Raw genomic sequence first — 23739 nt, 5'->3', positions numbered from 1 at the left:
TAAAGAAATGTTCCTGCTTCTATTTTTTGAGGACATTGTGTAAAATCATCATTAATTCTTGTGTAAATGTTTGGTAGAATTCTCTAGTGAGAACAACTCTCTAGTACTCGGAAATTGGTTTTTTGGAGGTTTTTTATTTAAAATTTAAATTCTTTGATTCAAATTAAGTCAACTTTTATGAAAACCTATGGGTCATTCAAATTATCTATATCACCCTAATTGAGTTGTAATAGTTTGTGGTTTCTGAAGAACTGCTACATTTCTTCTATGTTGTCATTTTTCTTTTTTTTTTTTTTTTTCGGAGACAGAGTTTTGCTCTGTTGCCCAGGCTAGAATGCAATGGTGCAATCTCAGCTCACTGCAACCTCCCATTCCCTGGGTTCAAGCCATTCTCCTGCCTCAGCCTCCTGAGTAGCTGGGATTACAGGCGTGCACCACCACACCAGGCTAATTTTTGTATTTTTAGTAGAGACAGAGTTTCACCATGTTGGCCAGGGTGGTTGCGAACTCTTGACCTCAGGTGATCCGCCCGCCTTGGCCTCCCAAAGCCCTGGGATAACAGGCATGAGCCACCACACCTGGCCTATGTTGTCATATTTATGAACATAAAGTTGTTGACAAGATTCCCTTATTATACTGTTAAATGGATGGTGGAGTGATATTCCCTGTTTCATTCCAGATATTGATGATCTGTCATCTCATTTTATATTTTTAATCAATATTGCTAGATGTTTACCAATTTTATTCTTTTCCACAGAACCCTATGTTTCACTAGTTTTCTCTACTTTTTCCTATTTTCAATTTTACCGATTTCTGCTTCCAGTGTTATTTTCTTCCTTCTACTTAACAGAGGTTTTATTTTGCTCTTTGCTAGTTTCTTAAGGTAGAAAGTCAATTATGGGTTTGCAACCTATCATCCTCTCTAATGTTAGCATTTGGCACTATAAATTTCTCTATCAGCACTGCTTTAGCTACCTCCCACATATATTGATATGGTATGGTCTCATTTTCATTAAGTCTATGCATTTCTACTATTAAATTTGAGGCCCCTTCTTCACTCCAGATGTTATTTAGAAGTCTGATGTTTAATTTCTAAATGATTAGGTATTTTCCTATTGTCATTCTATTACTGATTTGTAGTTTGGTTTCATTATGGCCAGAAAACATACATACTCAGAATGATTTCAATTCTTTTAAATCTGCCAAGGCTTATTTATGGCCCAGGATATGGTCTATCTTTCTGAATATTCCATGGACACTTGAGAAAAAAATTGTATTTTGCTGTTGTTGGGCACTGCTCTTTTTCCTTTTTTTTTGAGACAGAATCTCACTCCGTAACCCAAGTTACAGTGTAGTAGCACAATCTTGGCTCACTGGAACCTTTGCCTCCCAGTTCAAGAGATTCTCCTGCCTCAGTTTCCTAAGTAGGTGGGACTACAGGCATGCGCCACCATGCCTGGCTAATTTTTGTATTTTTAGTAGAGACAGGATTTCACCATGTTATCCAGGCTACTCTTGAACTCCTGACCTCAAGCAATCTGCCCGCCTTGGCTTCCCAAAGTGCTGGAATTACAGGCGTGAGACAGCGCACCTGGCCTTGTTGAGCACTATTCTATAATGATGCTTCAGTCCTGTTGGCTGATGTTGCTGTCCTGTTCTTCTATATCTGCTAGTAATCACATGGCTAGTAATTCTATCAATTGCTAAGAGGGAAGTGATGAATTTTCCAACTACAATTAAAATGTGCTTTTCTCTTTTCAACTCAATCAGTTTTGTTTTGTGTACTTTGAGGTTTGCTAGAGACACATTTAGGATCATTGCATTTTTGTTGGATTGATCCTTTTATCATTATATAATGTTCTTTTTGTCTAATAATTTTCTTTGCTCTTTGCTCTAGAGTCTACTGTATTTTGTTTTTGATTAATGTTTGTACAGTTTATCTTTTTATATACTTTATCAACCTATGTTGTTCACGATGAGTTTCCTAAGAAAACATTTTTAGAATGAGTGGAGCAAGATGGTGGAATAGAGAACGCCACCGATCATGCACACTCCCCCACAGGAAGACTAACATTGGCAACTATCTACACAAAATAAGCAGTTTCACAGGAACCAAAAGTCAGGTGAGCACTTACAGAGCATGGTTTTCACTTCATATGGCTGAAAGAGAACAGTTTGGAAGTTCCTGAAAAAACTAAAAGTAGAGCTATCATATAATCCAGAAATCCCACTCCTAGATATATACCCAAAAGAAAAGAAATCAGAACATCAATGAGATATCTCTGCTCCCATGTTTACTGCAGCACTGTTCACAAGAGCTAAGATTTGGAATCAACCGAAGTGTCCATTCACAGATAAATAGATAAAGAAAATGTGGTACATATACACAATGGAGTACCATTCACCCATAAAAAAGAATGAGAGATCCTGTCATATGCAACAACCTAGACAGAAATGGAGGCACAGAATGTTAAAATTTTGCATGTTCTCACTTACTTGTGAAAGGTAAAAATTAAAACAACTGAACTCATGGAGATGAGGTAGAAAGTAAAAGGACAGTAACTAGAGGCTGGGAAAGGTGGTGGGGTGGGGTTGGGGGAAGGTGAGGATGGTTAAAGGGTACAAAAAAATAGTTAGAAAGAATGAATAAGACCTAATATTTGCTAGCCCAACAGGGTGACTACAGTCAAAAATAATTTAATTGTACATTTTAAAGTGACTAAAAGTGTGTAACTGGATTGTTTATAACACAAAAGATAAATACTTGAGGGAATAGATACCCATTTTACCCTAATGTGATTATTACACGTTTTGTGCCTGTATCAAAACATCTCCTGTACCCCAAAAATAAATACACCTACTATGTACTCACAAAAATTAAAAATTTTAGATCATGTTTTATGTTTTTTCCACTCTGCCAATTTATATTTTAATTAGTGTACTTTGATTATTTACATTTAAGGTAAATATTGCTCTGTTAGGCTGCTATTTGTTTTCTTTTCTGTTTTCCATTCATCTGTTCCTTTTTTCTTATTTTCTGATTAGTTTCCTAAGTATTTTTTTTTGGATTCCGTCTTGGTTTATTAAAGTGTTTCTAAGTGTACCACACATTTTATAGTTTTCTCTGTAGTTGTTCTAGGTATTAAAATGTACATATGTAAGTTATCACAGTCTATCAAGCATTTTACCACTTCAAGTGAAATGTACCAAGTTTCATTCCACTTAGGCCCCTTTACCCTCCCCACTTTTAAAATATAATTGTCTTAAGTGTTTCCCCTACATACAGAGCATTTTGCTCCAACCATCAAAAATGATTCTAGAAACTCACGAGAAAAATATATTTATCCCCATTTTTGCCAACCTCCAATCTTCTTTCTTTCCTGCATCCCAAGCCTTCTTGTGTTATTTCCTTTCTATTTAGAGAACTTTTAGTCAATTTTTAAAGGTAGGTTTGCTAGCAACATTTTCTCTTAGCTTCCCTGTCTAATAATGCCTTTAGTTCCCCTTTATTCATGAATATAGTTTCAAAAGATACAGAATTTTTATTTGATAGTGCTTTCCCCTCAGTACTTGAGAAAATATACTACTTCCTGCCTGCCACCACAGTTTCAGAAGAGAAACCCACAGTCATTCCCTGCAGGGAATGTGTTGTTTCTCTCTGGCTACTTTGAAATTTTTTTTGTCTTTAGTTTTCAAAAATTTAATTATAGTGTGAGTTTGCCATGGACTTAACTTATTTGATGTTACTTCAGACTCGGGAATGTGCAGTTTTATATCTTTTGCTAAATTTGAGAAGGTCCAGCCATTACTTCTTCATATACTTTAAACACCTCCTTCACTTCCTTCTGATGTTACAAATGTTAGTTCTTTTGTTATTGCCCCACTTTCCAAATACTGAAAGAATCAAACCTCATCCCATTCCCTCCTGCCTTCCGGCTATGTCTAAGCTACCACAATCACTCATAAGGAAAACTACCACAGGACTTTAATGAGCTCTCTATGCCCTATGCCCTGCCCAATATTTTCTCTACAGAGGTGAGAAAGATCTTACAGAAATATAAATCAGATGTTGCTCATCTGCTGAAAATCTACCACTAAACAGATTTTAACCAAATAAGGCTTATGATAGGCTCACCTCTGGACTCTAGCTGCCTCCCTCACCTCACCTCCTGCCCTTCCTTCAATCAAGCCCTCCCTTCAGCCACTGTGACTTTTTGGTTATTCCTGAAAACCACCAAGCACATTCCTGTCCAAGGCTAGCAGCTGCTATTACCCCTGCTGAAAAGAGGCAGAATCCTCATGGCTGACACAGTCATTTCATTCAAATTTCTACTCTAATGCTGACCTTAGTAAGGTTTCCCCTGACTGTTCCTTAAAGTAATCTAACTTGCTTTAATTTCTTTCATAGTCTTTAAAACCACAGAACACTTAATATACATAAACGTAAGTATACATAATATACTTAGAGACATAATTTTATTATTTTTTTATATTTATTTACTTATTTTTGAGACAGAGTCTTGCTCTGTCGCCCAGGCTAGAGTGCAGTGGTGCAATCTCAGCTCACTGCAACCTCTGCCTTCTGGGTTCAAGTGATTCTCCTGCCTCAGCCTCCCAAGTAGCTGGGATTACAGGCACCTGCCACCACGCCCAGCTAATTTTGTATTTTTAGTACAGATGGGGTTTCACCATGTTGGCTAGGCTGTTCTCATACTCCTGACCTCAAGTGATCTGCTCACCTCGACCTGTGCTGGGATTACAGGTGTGAGCTACCACGCCTGGCCTATTTTTTTTCATTATCATATCCTCAGCACACACCAAGTGCTCAAAAATTATTTGCTGAGTTTAAAAATGAGTGAATAAAAAATTCTGACAGAAGAATAAACACAAAACAATGGAGGTTAAGGTGGGACACTGAAAGTGCTTTGAGAAAAATAACCAACAAAAACAACAGTAAAGTTGAGGTGGGCAAAGACTGAACTATTGGCAGGTGTAAGAATGGTAAACCTTCAAAAAATGATTCAAAAAGGAAAAATTTTTTGTGAGTAGTATCTGGAGGTTTGATTTAGGAATCAGTATTCTCCATCACTTCCAGAGGTTAGGACCCCTATGGAGATGTTCTTGAAAAATGTTCCAAAGTTGCCAAACCCTGAATTAACTACTGGGAAACAACAAATCCCCTGATGTGAATCTGTGCAGTACATATTAACTCACCTGGAAAGCTCTGGCTTGGGAATTCTTCCTCCAGTTTCCATGGCTCTTCTCCTTGTTGCAGCCTGAAGATCACCTCTGGTTTGTGAGCACAATACCCTGTTAACAGGAAATAATTTAGGATTTGGACCAAGCAGTCTAGACTTCAGGCCTTTGAAGCAGGAAGAAGCTTCTGGGGCTGCTTCAAGTTGCCAGTGGAACATTTTCACTGGAGAGGTGAACACAAGTATCTTCTGGTGCTCAGAGGTGATCAATCAACACTGACTCCTGAAGCCTAACCTAAGCCTAAATAATGTCATTAAACTAGACAGACTGCCTATATGTTTTATAATCAAAATAAACAAATGCTATTTAGAATGATACAGTGAACAGACCTTACCCACTGAGACAAGGTTGCTGTAGTTCTCCAGCATCACATCTCTATACAGAGCCCTCTGACTAGGGTCCAGGTGCTGCCACTCCTCCTGGGTGAAGCCCACAGTCACATCTTTAAATGATACTGACCCCTGGAACTTCTGATCTACCTGAAATGTTCAGAATTAGGTGGCATGAAAAAAGAAGTATGGGCTAATCCTTACCATGATTATTATTCACAGAATATCTGTTTTGCTTTATACTTTTAGGGAAAAAAGAAATCATAACAGAAATATTCTGCCATTAATGCATTAAGATATTAATTCATGCAAAAAAATTACCAAGTTCCCACAATGTACCTGGAACTATCATCACTCCTGGCAACACTAAGATTAATAAAAATCTTCCTGTGTTCAAAGAACACACAGAGTGGTAAGAAAATATACATGGTAACATGTTGCAAGTACTAAGGTGAAAGTACAACCCCAACAGACTAACGTTAGGAGCAAAGTTAGCTCTGCTTTGAGTTTCACTGAGGAAGTATAGCTGTTGGTTGAATTATGAAGAACACTCTATCATGTCCTTCATAAGCACGGGGCCATGATACAAGCAAAGGTGAGGGCCTCCAACACACTGCAGACATCAACAAAAGGGCAGACAGCACAGGAAATAGCCTGGTGCTGTCTTGAGAAGAAAAGCCAAGGAAATGGGTTACAGAGTAATTTTACACCAATGGTCTCTAAAGTAGTTGATCATTTACCATTTTCAAGAATATTACTGAGAACTACAGATTTATATTTACAAATCACAGAAATAAATTGTCAGTACATTATGAATTCTAATTTAATTCTCATTTAGATTTAAAAATGTAGAAAGCCTGACATTTTCTTCATCGCAGTACATATTCTGGATTCTAATCCTTTAATTCAAAGACAGTAATAGGGATGTGTAGAAAATGGAAAGATCTTGGAACTATTATACTTGAAACCTCTGCGGAGTACATAGGAGAAGACATCCAGTTGGATTGTTCTGGATATCCTCTAGGGCACATCTTTTAGGGATCACTGCTGTGAAAAAGGGAGAGCCAAAGATGAGATGTGAGCATATACTGCAATTATGTGACCAGGTTTTGTTTACAGAACCAATTCTATTGAGAACGGCAAAGGACAAAACAACATTTACATAAACTACTGTAGAAGAAACCAGGATGCAAATAGGGCATGGATAGTAGGAGACAGAGCAACAAAATGTGGTCACCAATTCATTAAGAAAAAAAATGTTTCCTCTGGCTATCCCCATGAACAGCTGCTCAGATACTAGGGCCACAGTGTAAACCAGGAAAGTTAGGGCAAAATAGGTTGGACACGGTATTCTAACAAGAAATGTCCTAAATATATTAAATTTGAAGCACAGGCTGGGTGCAGTGCCTCACGCCTGTAATCTCAGCACTTTGGGAGGCCGAGGCGGGTGGATCACCTGAGGACAGGAGTTCAAGACCAGCCTGACCAAAATGGTGAAACCTCATCTCTACTAAAAATACAAAAAATTAGCCAGGCGTGGTGGCAGGCACCTGTAATCCCAGCTACTCAGGAGGCTGAGACAGGAGAATCCCTTTAACCTGGGAGGCAGACATTGCAGTCAGCCGAGGTCGGCACCACTGCACTCCAGCCTGGGTAACAAGAGCAAAACTCCATCTCAAAAAAAAAAATGAAGCATAATATGAAGATCAAGAATGAAACAAGGACTACGGAGACATTTATAATATAGTGGTGTTCAAAGCCATCAAGAGAAAATCAGAAGGATGTCAGAAAACTGGGGAAAGAAAATAATCAAGAATGGAATTGGAGGCTAAGCACAGTGGCTCACATCTGTAATCCTAGTACTTTGGGAGGTAAAGGCAGGCAGCTCACTTGAGGTCAGGAGTTCAAGACTAGCCTGGCCAACATGGAGAAACCCTGTCTCTACTAAAAATACAAAAAAATTAGCCAGGCGTGGGGGCGGGTGCCTGTAATCCCAGTTGCTAGAGAGGCTGAGACAGGAAAATCACTTGAACCCAGGAGGTGGAGGTTGCAGTGAGCTAAGATCGCACCACTGCACTGCAGCCTGGGCAACTCTGTCTCAAAAAAAAAGGTAAGAAATTCCTCCCAAATTTATATATAGGTTCAATTCAACCCCAAAGAAAGTCTCAGCAAGTTATTTTAAGAATACTAAAAATATTTGTATGGAAATGCAAGGAACTAGGAAGAGCCAGGATTTGCTGAAGAAAAAATGTGTTAAACCCACTACTAGACACTAACATGTTTCACCAAGTGAGGTACTGGCACAACCAACCAGCAGAACACAGTCCAAAAAAACACACAGACATATATGTACACATAATTGATGACAAATATCACAATGTAAAACAGTGGGGAAAGGATGGTGTTTTCAAAAATAATTCTACACTAACTGTATGAAAAACAGGAATCTGACATTCACCTCATACAAAAGTAGACACCCATTCCAATGAAAGAGAGGTAAATGTGAATGCCAAAACAATAAATATTTTAAAAGATAACAAAAGAGATTATCTTCACGACCTCAAAGTAGGTAAAGTCATCTAAAATAGCACACACCATCAACAAATAAACTTAATAAACTAATCTAGGGATTGGTAAACTTTTTCTGTAAAAAATCAGACATTAAATATTTAGCCAGGCATGGTGGCTCACACCTGTAATCCCAGCATTTTGGGAGGCCAAGGCAGGCAGATCACTTGAGGCCAGGAGTTTGAGACCAGCCTGGCCAAGTGAAACCCCATCTCTATTAAAATACAAAATTAGCCAGGTGTGATGGTATGTGCCTGTAATTTCAGCTACTGGGGAGGCTTAGCCAGGAGAATCCCTGGAGCCCTGAAGGCAGAGGCTGAGTGAGCCAAGATCGCACCACTGCACTCTAGCCTGGGTGACAGAGTGAGACATTCTCCAAAAAAAAAAAAAAAAAAAAATCAGACATCATTATATTTGGGGCTTTGCAGGCCAAAAGGTTCCTGTCACAATTAGTCAACTCTGCCACTGAAGCCACAGATTAAATGTAAATGAGTGAATGAGCAGTGAGGTGTCAGGATTGTGAGGGGGACAAGACGGCAGCTGCAGGAAGGCTGGCAATGTTTGACGTATGTATTCATTATCTGCGCCATGGATTTGTAATAATTCATTAAGTTCTGTATTTAAAACGTAGGGGTTTTTCTATCTATCTGCTACACATGTAGAAATAAGATTCATTAAAAATTAAAATATGTAATCCCAGCACTTTGGGAGGCCGAGGCAGGCAGATCATGAAGTCAGGAGACTGAGATCAGCGTGGCCAACATGGTGAAACCCTGTCTCTACTAAAAATACAAAAATTAGCTGGGCACGGTGGAGCATGCCTGTAATCCCAGCTACTTGGGAGGCTGAGGCAGGAGAATCACTTGAACCAGGGAGTCGGAGGTTGCAGTGAGCCGAGATTGCATCACTGTGCTACAGCCTGGCGACAGAGCAAGACTCTGTATCCAAAAAAAAAAAAAAAAATTAAAATACACTTTAATTTATTGGCCGGGCACAGTGGCTCACGCCTGTAATCCCAGCACTTTAGGAGGCCGAGGAGGGCAGATCACGATGTCAAGATATCGAGACCATCCTGGCCAACATGGTGAAACCCCGTCTCTACTAAATCTACAAAAATTAGCCAGGTATGGTGGTGCACGCCTGTGGTCCCAGCTACTCGGGAGGCTGAGGCAAGAGAATCGCTTGAACCCAGGAGGCAGAAGTTTCAGTGAGCCAAGATCGTGCCACTGTACTCCAGCCAGGCAACAGACCGAGACTCTGTCTCAAAAAAATAAAAAAATAAAAAATTTAAAATTAAAATACATTTTAACTTATCAAACAGTACATCCAAAAGAAAATTGGAACCTGTGTAAAATAAAAATTAAAAAAGCAGTTTGACTCAATAGCCTGCACTCATTTCAGGGCTAACACTGGAAGGTTATTCACTATGGGTCCCTATGTTATAACCAAAAAAGGTATCTGCCAGGAAGTCTTTGTGTCTTCAAAGGAGTCAGTTTGTCTGTATCCATATCCAGTGTCTTCCTTTCTGCCATGTTGTTGGAAACATAAGAAACACATAAAGCTCAACTTATTGACTCTAACTTGGCCCTGCTATTGATCTGTTACTTTATATTTTCTGGGAAGTTCAATTTTTATCTATTAGTAATTTCTCATCTTAACATATTGACTCTTGGCCAGGCACGGTGGCTCACGCTTGTAATCCCAGCACTTTGGGAGGCCGAGGCGGGCGGATTGCCTGAGCTCAGGAGTTTGCGACCAGCCAGGGCAACACGGTGAACACATCTCTATTAAAATGCAAAAAATTAGCCAGGCGTGGCGGCCTGCGCCTGTAGTCCCAGCTAATCGGGAGGCTGAGGCAGGTGAATTGCTTGAACCCAGGAGGCCGAGGTTGCAAGGTTGCAGTGAACGGAGATGGGGACACTGCGCTCCAGCCTAGGCGACAGAGCGAGACTCCATGTCACAAACAAAACAAAACAAAAAAACCATATTGACTCTTACAAATCTCACAAAGTCCACCGCAAAATAAAGTAGGGAATTAATAAACGACTTACCTTGTTCATTTTGTTCTGTTCTTGGAAAGACGGAGACAACTCTGAAGATACAGCTGAGTTAGAAAAAGAGGAATGGGGTCATGAAAGATTTGGCCTGCCTGGCAACTCCCGGATTCTCCTGCCCTAAGAAGCCATACACACCCACTAGGTAAAATGCTCCCTCTGGGAGAATATCAATGTCCTCTGACACTTCGGAATAGGGGGTAGAAATGGTGAAAGAACACCCTAATACAACTCCAACATAACCATGTAGCTCTTGGGCACAAGATTTTTCATCAGGTGAAAGTAAATATTTGCTTCCTAAGGATTTCAATCTCCCTCGGTCTTCACAAAAAATGTATAATGACAATATTGGCCAAACAAGTTAACAATACATTTAATGAAAAAACATTAACACTAAAACCATTGTAAAGAATAGGACTAGGCTATCGATTTTCCCAGTAATGTTACTTAACCTCTGATGAGTTAGTCCACAGAAAACCATAAGCGTCAGTGCTTCAAAGAAAAAATCCGTTTTAATTTCTTCATCTAACTTTGTTGCTATTTCTCAAAAGGATGTTTTAAACTTGCTTTGATGTGTGTAGAAAAGTAGACAGTACTGGCTTAGGGGTCAGGAGAAGTGACTTTTAGTTCTCCCTACTAACAAACTTTGATCCTGCACAAGTCAGTAACCTTGACAAACAAAAAACAAAAAAATTATTTTTTCTTCTAACAAATGAGGCAAAATTAGGTAATTCTGTTTTTTGTTTTTTTTTTTTTGTTTTTTTTTTTTTGAGACGGAGTTTCGTTCTTGTTGCCCAGTCTGGAGTGCAATGGTGCAATCTCGGCTACCTGCAACCTCCGCCTCCCGGGTTCAAGCATTTCTCTGCCTCAGTAGCTGGGATTACAGTCATACGCCACCACGCACGGCTACTTTTAGTATTTTTAGTAGAGACGGGGATTCGCCATGTTGGTCAGGCTGGTCTCGAATTCCCGACCTCAGGTGACCCACCCTCCTCGGCCTCCCAAAGTGCAGGATTACAGGAGAGAGCCACCGCGCTAGGCCAAAATTATGTAATTCTTTAAGATCCTTCCTGAGTGCAAGATCAAGTTAGGACAGAGGAACAGCAAATAACAAGATGGGGTGATGGACATGACTGGAGGGCAGTTCGAAACCTAAAGAGGATGAACGCATAACGGGAAACAGAGTCCGTAGGTCGGGCCGGCGACTGCACCCGCCCTTCCCTACCCAGGTAGGGCCGCGCCCTAGCACATGGGCAACACGCTCAACTAGAGAACTGCCCCTCCCGCAAGGCTCAGCGCTCGGACCGCGCAAGCGCACATGCCCTCCTCCGCGGCCCCTACAAACAGGGCAACGCACACAGCGTAGCCCGCTCCCTACAGAGTCTGCGCCTTTGAGGAACTGGCGTAGAGTCCTGGCAGACATGCTGGAGCCCCGCCGTCCCCGGCTTCTCTGTGAGGTCCCCGGGACTCCTCGCCACCACCTGGCACTGGCCCCCGGCTGCCTGCTCCCGGAGTCGCGCGGGGCCCCCTCTCCGTCCCTGCCCAACCCGCGGAGGCTTACCTCGCTCTCTCTTCCGGTTGCATTCGCCATAAGAGAGCCCGTAGACCCCTGAAATCCCGGGACCGCCTCCCACGCAAAACGTGAGACAAACAAAAGGAAAGGCGGAAACGCAGAAACGCAGAGGTAGCCAGTGGATGAGGCATGCGCAGAGCCCACGCTCAAAGCCTGGCGCTGTCAGCGCCCAACCTGGAAACTACCTTTCCCGTGAGGACGCGAGAGCAGCCCTTCGGGATTGGCAGAGAGGTGCCCCGCTAAGCAGTGGGCACATGCAGTCTGAGTTGGTGTGGGAACTTCCTGCAGCCCTGGCTCTCCCGGGGCGACCCAAAGGGATGCACTGCAGGGGAGGTCTGTGTGCAGCAAGTGTGCAGGTTAGACACAGAAGCCTCAAGGAAAGGACAGCTGTGTGTCAGTTTCACTTTAAATGTTAGGAAGTAGATCTCATTGACACAGTTTAAAAGACTTTGACACTATCAGCGATTCTTTGAGAGCAGGGATGGGGGAGGTGCCACAGGAAAGCTACTTCATCAAAATCGTTAACGCAATAAACGGAAATTGAAAAGTCAGAAAATAGACATAATCCGAAAGAAGAAAATAAATGTCACATGATTTCCGCTGTGACATTAAAATTGCTTGACTAAATGGAAATACATTTAGTCTATCTGTGCCTTTCTTAGGAAGACAAAATTCCTAAAAGAATATCAACAAATTTTTTTATGTATTTTTTTCTCTTTGATCTTTAGTGTATTGTGTACTTTACAAAAGCATTCTCAACTTTATCCAGAGTAAGTAAAAAACTAAATGAACAGCCATTATACGTTTTAAAAAGCTTGAAAAAATGCCTGAGAAACATCCATATGTATCTATATATATAATATTGCTCTATTCAAAGTAGTTTGGCACCTGCTCCATGGAAATAAGACACCATGATTGAGAGTATTCTTTAATGTGTAGTAAATACAGCATTTCAAAACAGTGAGGGAAAGAATGGAGTATTCCAAAGAGCATGTCATTCCTAACAATTTGGAATATAGAGATATATATAGATCACATGTGATAAAATTCACATGTATACAGTATTGAAATATTTAAACGAGTATAAATTTTTGAAAATTGACATGTGGGCCAGGCACAGTGGCCCACACCTGTAATCCCAGCACTTTGGGAGGTGGAGGCAGGAGGACCACTTGATTCTTAGAGTCCAAGACCAGCCTGGGCGTTATAGTGGGACCCTTGTCTCTAAAAAAAATTAAAAATAACAATTAGCCGGGCATGTAGGCAGGCGCCTGTGATCCCAGCTACTCAGGAGGCTGAGGTTGGACGATCACTTGAGCCCCAGGTTGCAGTAAGCCATCATGGCACCACTGCACTCCAGCCTGGGTGACAAAGTGAGACCTTGTCTCAAAAAAACCAAAAACGGATGTGATACCAAAGACAGAAACTATAAATTTAATATCAGTTACATTTTATAATAGAGAAAAATAAGCAGCTCCATTCCAGCAAAACTTTTTAAGTCCATTATGAGAATGGAAAGAAATGCAAATATGGCCGGGCATGGCAGCTCACGCCTGTAATCCCAGCATTTTGGGAGGCTGAGGCGGGCAAGATCATGAGGTCAAGAGATTGAGAACATCCTGCCCAAAATGGTGAAACCCCTTCTGTACTAAAAATACAAAAATTAGCTGGACGTGGTGGTGCGCACCTGTAGTCCCAGCTAGTCAGGAGGCTGAGGCATGAGAATCACTTAAACCCGGGAGGTGGAGGTTGCAGTGAGCCAAGATCGCACTACTACACTCCAGCCTGGTGACAGAGTGAGACTGCATCTCAAAAAAGAAAAAAAAAAAAAAAAAGAAATGCAAATATTTGAGTAAAAATATGTGAAACATTTATTGAAATTTACATTTTTAAATTTATGCTTTATATACTGAAAAGTTCACTTTATTTGTTGCATAACTTTATCAGTTTTGACAAACGCATAGATTTGTGTAACCACCACAAGCAAGATACAAAATTATTTCACTTCTGTCAATAAAATTCCTCCATGCTACCTTTTGAAAGTCAGATTCTCTAACTACTCTTAGCCTCTTGCAGCCACTATCTAGTCTTTGGGCCTGTATATTTGCCTTTTTTAGAATATTACATAAATGGAATCATACAATATGCAGTCTTTGAATCTGGTATCTTTTACTTAACACAATGCAACTGAGATCCTTCCGTGTTGTTTTGTGTACCAATACCTCTGTTTTTCTTGCTGTTAGAAACAAGTGCCTGGTGCCGCAGAGAAAACCAGCACAAAGGCAGAAAATTCCTCAGCAAGAGAAATTTACCTCTGCAGAAGGGTGTAGCTTATGCCAGTCATGATCACAAGAGAACACCGAGAAGGGTAGGGCAGGGGTTTTTATCCCTGATGCAGTTCCTAGCCCTTCTGTGTCCCTTCCCCATTGGCTGGGATTAGACCTCACAATCAAAGCTAACTCGATTGGCTAAGGTTTAAAATTGACAGGGTCTATTAGGCGGGAAGGAAGGGGGACTGTCCATTACTAAGCCGGAAGGCATATCCGGACTTGTCTGGGCATGGCAAAGGCGGGAAGGTTGTTTACAGAACAGGTAGCTAGGAGACAAGGAAGTACAAGGAAGTTGGTCTTAAGCAACAAACAACAGGGAACTAAAGCTTTTTGAAGAGGAATTTGTCAACTCTGACATTGCTGACTCCTATTTCTTGGTATGGATTTACCAGCTTCCTTGTCCATTCCCCAGTCCAGGGATATGCAAGTTGATTCCAATTGGGGGAAATTGTAAATAAATAAAATATTTCTAAGTTTAAGATTTGAAAAGATTGTAAAAAACACTAATATACACCTATGGTATGGGCTTGGGGAAATGTTTATTCCCAGTGTATTAATCAGGATTCTCCAGAGAAACAGAACCAATAGGAGGGAGTAAGGGAGAAAGAGACATTGATGATGAGAAATTGGTTCACATGTCTATGGAGGCTAAGAAGTCCAACAATCTGTCATTTGCAAGCTGGAAATCCAAGAATGCTGGTGGTGTAATTCTGGTATGAGTCCAAAGGCTTGAGAACCACGGAAGCCAATGGTGTAAATCCCAGTGCAAGGACAGGAGAGGATGAGATGAAATGTCCCAACTCAACGAGGCAGAAAATATGGGTGAATTCCTCCTCTCTGCCTTGTGTTCTATCCAGGCCCTTAGGGGATTGAATGTCCATACACATACGGAGGGCAATCTGCTTTACTGAGTCTACTGATTCAAATGCTAATCTCATCTGTAAACACCCTCATAGATGCACCCATAAGTAATGTTTAATCCAGACACCCTGTGACCAAGTCAAGTTTACACATAAAATTAACCATTAACCATCACAGCTATTGTATTTTTTTTTTTTTTTTTTTTTTGAGACAGAGACAGAGTTTTGCTCTTGTTGCCCAGGCTGCAGTGCAATGGCATGATCTTGGCTCACTGAAACCTCTGCCTCCCGGGTTCAAGTGAGTCTCTCGAGTAGCTGGGATTACAGGCATGTGCTACCATGCCTGGCTAATTTTTTGTATTTTTCCTAAAGACGGGGTTTCTCCATGTTGTTCAGGCTGGTCTCGAACTCCCGACCTCAGGTGATCCACCAGTCTCGGCCTCCCAAAGTGCTGAGATTACAGGCCTGAGCCACCACACCTGGCCACAGCTATTCATTTTTATGGTGAATTTGATTAACAGTGGAGGCTCATTTTTTCCTCTCATTTCTTCTTCGGTTTTTGTACCTTTTTCCCTTTTAGATTTAGTTGACACCTAATAATTGTGCATATTTAGGGGATATAGACTGATATTTTGACATGTGTATAAAATGTATAATGATCAAATCAGGTTAATTAGCATATCCCTCACCTCAGACATTTTTGTGTGTGTGTGTGGTAAGCATTCAAAATCCTCTCTTCTAGCTTTTTGAAAATACACAATAAATTACAGTCAATTATATTTATCCTACAGGGCTGTGGAACACCAGAGCTCATTTCTTCTATCTAGCTGTAATTTTGTATTCATATACCAACCTTTCCCCATCCTGCCCTCCCCACTACCGTCTCACCCTCTAATGCCCATAATTCTACTCACTACTTCTATGAGCCCCAATTTTTTTAGCTCCCAAATATAAGTGAAAATGTGCAGTAATTATCTTTCTGTGTCTGACTTATTTCACTTAATGACATCCAGGCCTATCCATGTTGTGGCAAATGACAGGATTTCATTTTTATAGCAGAGTAATATTCCACTGTGTTTATATACCAGATTTTCTTTTTCCATTGATGTGTTGGTGGACGTTTAGGTTGATATTATATTTTGGCTATTGTGAATAGTGCTGCTATAAACACAGGAGTGCAGGTATCCCTTTGATACATGGATTTCCCTTCCTTTGGATATGTGCCCAGCAGTGTGATTGTTGGATTGTATGGTAGTTCCGTTTTATTTTTTAAGAAACCTCCATACTGTTTTATATAGTGGTTGTACCAATTTACATTCCCACCAACAGCGTCTAAGAGTTCCCTTTTCTATGCATCCTTATCAGCACTTATTTATTTTTCTTATAATAGACATTCTAACTAGGGTGAGATGATGCCTCACTGTGATTTTGATTGGCATTTCCCTGATGATTAGTGATGCTGGACATTTTTCACACATTTGTTAGCCATTTGTATGTCTTCTTTTAAGAAATAATTATTCAGATCCTTTGCCTGCATTTTAATCAGATTACTTGTTTTTGTTTTTGTTTTTGCCGTCGAGTTATTTGTATATTCAGGATATTTGTCCCTTTTGGATAAATAGCAAGTATTCCCTACCATTCTACAAGTTGTCTCTTCACTTCCATAATTGTTTCCTTTGCTGTGCAGCTTTTTAGTTTAATACAGTCCCACTTCTCTCTTTTTGTTGTTGTTGTCTGTGCTTTTATTTATTTATTTATTTTGAGACAGGGTCTCACCCTGTTGCACAGGCTGGAGTGCAGTGGTGTGATTATAGCTCACTGTAGCCTCTACCTCCTGGGCTCAAGTGATCCTCCTGCCTCAGCCTCCCGAGCAGCTGGGATTACAGGTGCCCACCAGCATGCCTGGCTAAATTCTGTATTTGTAGTAGAGATGGGGTTTCACCGTGTTGCCCAGGCTGGTCTCGAACTCCTGTGCTCAAGAATCTGCCCACCTCACCTTCCCAAAGTGCTAGGATTACAGGTGTACACCACTATGCCTGGCCTGTCTGTGCTTTTTTTTTTTTTTTTTGAGATGGAGTCTCGCTGTGTTGCCAGGCTGGAGTGCATTGGCTTGAACTTGGCTCACTGCAATCTCTGCCTCCTGGGTTCAAGCAATTCTCCTGCCTCAGCCTCCCAAGTAGCTGGGATTACAAGTGTGCACCACCACACCCAGCTAATTTGTGTGTGTGTGTGTATTTTTAGTAGAGATGGGGTTTCACCATGTTGGCCTCAATCTCCTGACCTCGTGATCCACCCACCTTGGCATCCCAAAGTACTAGGAGTGCATCACCATGCCTGGCCCTGTCTGTGCTTTCTAAGTCTTAGTCATAAAACTTTTGCCTAGGCCAATGCCCTGAAGAGTTTGCTCTAGGTTTTCTTCTAGTATGTTTACAGTTTTGGTCTTATGTTTAAGTCTTTAATCCATTTTGAGTTACTTTTTGTATACGGTGACAGGTAGGGATCAAGTTTTGTCCTTCTGCATACGGATATCCAGTTTTCCCAGCACAATTTATTGAACAGGTGGCCCTTTACACAATGTATGTTCTTGGCATTTTAATTAAACTTTAAAGGACTTATAATATTATAATTCCACTTATATGACTTTGTAATAATAAAATAAATTATTGTTGATATATGTGCAAGTATATTTACATCAATCAGAGTTCAAATGGTAACAGAGAGATCACTCAAGTATTACAACTGAGAGAATTTGATGAAAATTATTTAAAGCAGGTGTTTTAATGGTAAAAATGAACACTGAGCTAACACAGGATGACAACATCAGGTAGCAGCTACCTGTCTAGGGCTGGGAAACAATGGGAAAGATTAAGGTTCTTGGAACCTAGAAACTCACAAGAGTGGCCCCAGAGAGCTAGAATTAGACAAGACAGCGGAGGCAGGGGCAGTGCCAGGATCATGCTGGTACCTCAGGTATTCGGAGAAGAGCTTTGCAGAACTGGAATTCAGATGCTGTCCAGTTGCTAACTGAACTTTCAGGAAGGCATGCTGAAGCATATTGTGTTCACCTCTGAAAGTCGTTACTGTCCAGCTGGTGCTGGTAGCCAGAGTGGGATCAATGTGGAGAGTTCTGGGAGAGCTAAAAGAAGCTGGAGGGTGATCAACATGTTCTGGAATTAGATAGTGGTGATGGTTGTGTAACTTTGTGACTATAATTATTGAATTACACACTTTTAAAGGAGTAAATTTTGTATGTAAATTGTATGCCAATGTTACAAATACTTTTTTTTTTTTTTAGACGGAGTCTAGCTCTGTCACCAGGCTGGAGCACAGTGGCATGATCTCGACTCACTGCAACCTCCACTGAAGAAGGAATTCATGAATTTTACAAGTATAATCAAAGACCACCAAGAAATTTTTACTTTTTCCTTCAAAAGCTAAGTGTAGTGTAGCACCCCCTGCCCATAGTCTAAGTTACAGAAGAATACTAACTGCCTGTTTTTCTTTCTGTGTTCAGTGAGCCTTATCTGTACTCACCAGTTTCACATTCCTTGAGGCTCAGCCAGTTCCTGCTGCACCTCCCTAGCACAGCTGCAAAGTTACAAGGTTGATATGCATATGTTACAGAAACATAGTTTCCCAAGGATGTGGAACATGTAGTATAGATAATGTAAAAGACGGATCAACTGCCTTTGTTCTCGCTTCTGTAAGTAGACTTCATGAATCACATAGCTCCCAGCCACTGACTGCTTAAAAGGTGGCTGCATTCTTTGTCCAGGGCTCAGACTTTCCTGGACGCTAGTCCTACTGAGCCAGGTGATCCCCTTAATAAAGGCTTTCCTGAACTCTCTTCGGTCTCTCCCGTCTCTGATTGTCCCGTAACATTTCTGGGAGCCTGTCTGGGATTGGAGATGGCAGGTTTCTGTCTCGTTTGCCTGTGGGCTAAAGCCACAGGATGCGGGAGATTTGGGAACTTTGGTGCCACTGGGGAAGACAGCCCAGAAGGAGAACTGCTCCCGTGTATTGGAGCCTCGCCCTGACAGCGCAAACAGAACCGACTCAGGAGTTGCAGGACGGTCACAGGAGCAGTGCGCTGGCAGACTACTGAGGGCCCTGGAAGGCTGGGCCCTGGAAAAGCCCATCCCATAAGGACAGAAGGGGAGCTTGATCACCTTCCCCGGAACGACCACTTATCCAACCCAGAGTGGCTGGGGGCAGCAGGAGTGGCCTGCCAATTTGGATGAATCTCGTGTCCCCACACAAGCGAAAGTGGTTCACTGGATCTGGAGACAGAAACTGGGAGTGTGTTGGTGCGTGTGAACCTACTCGGAACATAAAGAAGGCTTGTTTCATTCTGATCAGTCCTGGGGTAGGAGTGGTGTGTGTATGTGTGTGAATGTGGAAGCCTAACTAAGCTCACTCGGGACATGAGAGAGGCTTGTTTCATCCGATGAGGAGTCCTGGGGCAGGGGAGGTGTGTGAAAGTGTGTGAAACAGGTGGTCTCGGAGAAGCCAACATGGGGAGTGATGTGGGGAGTTGCAGATCTTAGTGCAGACTGTGTCCCTCAAGGTGAGTGTGGGACAAGCCAGACCTAGGTCACTGCATAAGACCGACAAGATTCACTTCATGGTAGCTTCACAGCAGTAGTTGGCTGTGACCTGGCCAAGCAGCATCCAAACCTCCTGTAATAGGACCCTGTCTGGTGAATCCAAGAGTGAAAGTGAGAGTGAAAGTGTGCCATGAGGGAGGCAATAGGAGGAAAAGTATTGAAGCCAACTCCATTAGAACATATGTTGAAGAACTTTAAGAAAGGCTCTGATGGTGATTATAGAATGAAGTTAACACCGCAGAGGCTAAGAACACTTTGTGAAATTGACTGCCTCTCCTTCAACGTAGGGAGGTCGGCCAAGGGAACCATAGATAGGGAAATAATTGGCCGAGTATTTAGGGTGGTCACTGGGGTTGGAGAACAGCCTGGACAACCTGATCAGTTCCCATACATAGACTCCTAGCTAAGCATGATTCAAACCCATCTGAAATGGCTACAGGCCTGTTTTGAAAATTATTGTAAGACTCTAGTGGCTCGTAGAAAACAAGGAACCATAGAAAAGACCCACAAAGTGTAGGCCCAGGAGAAAGAACAGCAAGGGAAACAGGAAAAACCTGTCCTACAGGCCCCACTAGAAGAGCTAGAGACTCCACCCCCTTATGTTCCAGTTTATCCGCCTCTGGCAAGGCTTAGGCAGGAAGTCACTCCAGCAGCTGCTTGTGGAGGGTCAGACTCAGAGAAGAGTACCCTTCAAACTTCACCACATAGGGAAGAGCCAGGGTCACTGCCCAATAATTCAAAGGAGGAATTCCAGGATGACGTTGGCCATCTCCAGTCAGGACATGCCCGAGCCTTGCAGATGCCATTCAGAGAACCTAGGGGACAGATCTATTTAGATGCACAAAATGAGGTTCAAGGAGTAGAACGGCTTTATGTTTATCAGCCCTTCTCTACTACAGATATTTTCAACTGGAAACAGCATACTCCCACCTATACAGAAAAACCCCAGGCTCTTATCGACCTGATGCAGTCCATCTTCTTAACTCACAACCCAACCTGAGCTAACTGCAAGCAGCTCCTTCTGTCACTGTTCAGTACAGAAGAACACTGCAGAGTAATACAAGTGGCTTATCAGTGACTAGAAAGCAATGCTCCAGTAGGCACAGGAGATGTCAGAAAGTATGCTCAGCAGGCTTTGCCAACAGAAACTGACCCAGGCTGGGACCCAAATCAGGCCTAAGGGCTGCTGAACTTGCTGAGATACCAAGGGGCTCTGATACAAGGAATAAAGGCTGGAGGGAAAAAGGCAACAAATACTGGAAAGGTTTCAGAGGTCCATCAGAAACCAGATGAAAGTGCCAGTGAGTTCTATGAGAAGCTCTGTGAGGCTTACCAGCTCTACACACCTTTTGACCCAGAAATGGCAGGGAATCAGTGCATAGTTAATGCGGCATTTGTGAGTCAGGCACAAAATGACATTAAGTGAAAGTTGCAGAAGCTGGAGGGGTTTGAAGTTATGAACATTTCCCAGCTTGTCCAAGTGGCAACTAAAGTGTTTGTAAATCAAGATGAAGCAAAGTGGGAGGCCAAGCATAGAGTGAAGGAAAAGGCAGAGTTCTTGGCTGCAGCCCTGATTGAAAGAGAGGCTGGATTTGCAAGAGGACATGGACATGGTCGTGGATGCAGTCATGGTAAAGGACAAGCTAGGGCTAGGCCAGGTCAGGAGACTAGGACAGGTCAGGAAGGTTGGCCTAGACTAGAGAGAAATCAATGTGCAAGATGCAAGCAAAGAGGGCATTGGAAAGATGAGTGTCCAGAGAAAGAAAAGAATAAAGGCTACAAGCAGGGACAGAATGGCTGGACAAGGCCTCCTTCTGCTGCTGGGCAGGGCATAGTAGGATGCGATGTGGATCTAATTGGGCTGGCAGGAGCCAGTGACTACCTTGAAGACTGAGACAGACTGGGCTTCATCTCATTAGGCCCTGAGGAGCCCATGGTCTCAATGGTAGTAGGGGGCCGAAAAATAGACCTTATAGTAGACACAGGTGCTGAACACTCAGCTGTGACTCAAACAATTAGGGTGTTATCAAAACTCTATGCTAATATTATTGGGGCCACAGGTATCACAGAAAAAAACACCTTTTTTCACATCAAAGAGAGGTATAATTGGAAACCAAGAAGTCCAACACAAGTTCTTATACTTGCCAAACTTCCCAGTGCCATTGTTGGGAGAGACTTGTTGCAGAAGCTGCAGGCTCAAATCTCCTTCACACTGAATGCAGATATGACCTTGAGCCTAGGGCAAAAGAAGGCTATGGTACTAACTCTTACAGTACCCAAGGCAGAGGAGTGGAGACTTTATGAAAGTAGTTGTCAGGAGTGTGGAAAGGAGTACAGCTGAGAAAGAAAAACTGTTCACAGACTTACTCCTTAAGTTACCAGGAGTCTGGGTAGAGGACAATCCCCCAGGGTTAGCAGTAAATCAAGCACCAGTCATAGTAGAGCTACTACGAGGAAACTACCCAGTGTGGATCCATCAGTATCCCATTCCCATAGAGGCTCACCAAGGGATTGCAAAACACTTAAAATGACTCCTTGAATTTGGAATAATAGAGAGATGTGTCTCCTCATGGAATACTCCCCTACTGCTGGTGTTAAAACCTTCTGGCAACTACCAGCCTGTACAAGATTTAAGGACAGTCAACAAGGTAGCCAGTACACTGCATGCTATTGTGCCTAACCTGTACACTATGCTTGGACAAATACCTGCTAGTGCTGCTTGGTTCATATGCTTGGACATTAAAGATGTGTTCTTCTGCATCTGATTAGCCCCTATAAGCCAAGACATTTTTGCCTTTGAGTGGGGCCCATCTCAGTATACCTGGACTAGACTTCCCCAAAGATTTAAAAACTCCTCAACTATCTTTGGAGAAGCACTAGCCTCAGACTTAAAGGCTTTCACACCACCAAGTGATCGCTTGTCTTACTGCAATATATAGATGATCTGCTGTTAGCCAACCCCACAAGAAAATAATGTATCCAAGGAACAGAGAGTCTCCTTCAAGTGCTGTGGGAAACTGGCTATAAAGTGTCTAAGAAAAAGGCACAGATCTGTGGCTGAGGAGTTCAGTATCTTGGATTTTACTTCTCCCAAGGACGGTGTGAGCTTGGAAAGGAGTGAAAAGAGATTGTCTGTAGCATTCCTCAGCCAGACAGAAGGCAGCAAGTGCAGGAATTCCTAGGGGCAGCTGGTTTTTGCCAATTATGGATTCCTGACTACTGGCTCCTAGCAAAGCCTTTATATGAGGCAACCAAAGGAGGGGAAAAGGAGCCCCTCCTTTGGGGAAAAGAACAGGACATGGCTTTCAAGGAAATCAAGAAAGCTTTAATCCAGGCCCCAGCACTAGGACTGCCAGACATGACAAAGCCCTTTTACCTGTATGTTCATGAAAGAAAAGAAATGGCTACAGGAGTCTAAGTGCCAATGCTAGCATCGTAGTATCAGCCTATAGCATATTTGTCCAAGCAACTAGACTTGGTGGCTATGGGATTGCCACCCTGTTTCAAGGTGCTGGCCGCCACTGCCTTGTTAGCCAAAGATGCTAACAAGCTCACATTTGGGCAGCAGCTGATAATTCAGGTGCCCCACACAATTGTCACCTTGATGGAACAGAGAGGACATTGTTGGCTCTCTAACCCTAGGATGCTAAGATACCAAGGACTCCTATGTGAGAATCCATACATCACCTTAGAGACTGTGAATACCGTAAATCTGGCCACATTGTTACCAATAGAATGTGCAGAACATGGAAAGTCCCTGTTATGTGCCCCAGGGTACCACTGCTGTGTAGAAACAGTGGATGAAGTATTTTCAAGCTGGAAAGACTTAAAGGATCAACCCTTAAGAAACCCAGATGTTGAATATTTTACTGATGGAAGCAGCTTCATATCTGAGGGTATCAGAAAGGCCAGATATGCCATAGTCACATTAAGCTCGGTGGCTGAAGCCTGCCCCCTACCAGTAGGAACCTCAGCGCAGAAGGCAGAACTAATAGCTCTCACAAGAGCACTATTTCTAGTGAAGGGAAAGTCAGTGAATATCTATGCTGACTCAAAATATGCTTTTGCCACCTTGCATGCTCATGGAGCCATTTACGATGAAAGAGGACTGTTAACTACTGAAGGAAAAGAAATAAAGAACAAAAAGGAAACAGAGCAGCTC

At 42.2% G+C, this 23739-nt stretch overlaps 1 protein-coding gene and 1 long non-coding RNA gene across 2 annotated transcripts in view; both read right to left on the bottom strand.

Annotated features, from left to right (window-relative positions):
- The window catches only part of ZNF33B (zinc finger protein 33B), a 49371-nt gene extending 37526 nt beyond the window's left edge, over positions 1 to 11845 (bottom strand). The window contains 4 exon segments of the mRNA XM_031015410.2: positions 5215 to 5310; positions 5591 to 5735; positions 10205 to 10257; positions 11769 to 11845. Coding sequence (XP_030871270.2) covers positions 5215 to 5310; positions 5591 to 5735; positions 10205 to 10213 — 250 coding nt within the window. The 5' untranslated portion in view covers positions 10214 to 10257; positions 11769 to 11845.
- A 5879-nt stretch (positions 11846 to 17724) lies between these two features.
- LOC109028493 (uncharacterized) overlaps positions 17725 to 23739 on the bottom strand; it is a 47322-nt gene continuing 41307 nt past the window's right edge. Inside the window, exon 7 of the long non-coding RNA XR_008669257.2 lies at positions 17725 to 18116. This is a non-coding gene — a long non-coding RNA (uncharacterized lncRNA). The remainder of the gene's footprint in view (positions 18117 to 23739) is intronic.

Source organism: Gorilla gorilla, chromosome 8 (genome assembly GCF_029281585.2).
Source record: "Gorilla gorilla gorilla isolate KB3781 chromosome 8, NHGRI_mGorGor1-v2.1_pri, whole genome shotgun sequence".
Taxonomy (NCBI): domain Eukaryota; kingdom Metazoa; phylum Chordata; class Mammalia; order Primates; family Hominidae; genus Gorilla; species Gorilla gorilla.
The sequence above is the reverse complement of the archived record's forward strand: the minus strand, read 5'-3'. Positions and strand labels throughout refer to the sequence as shown.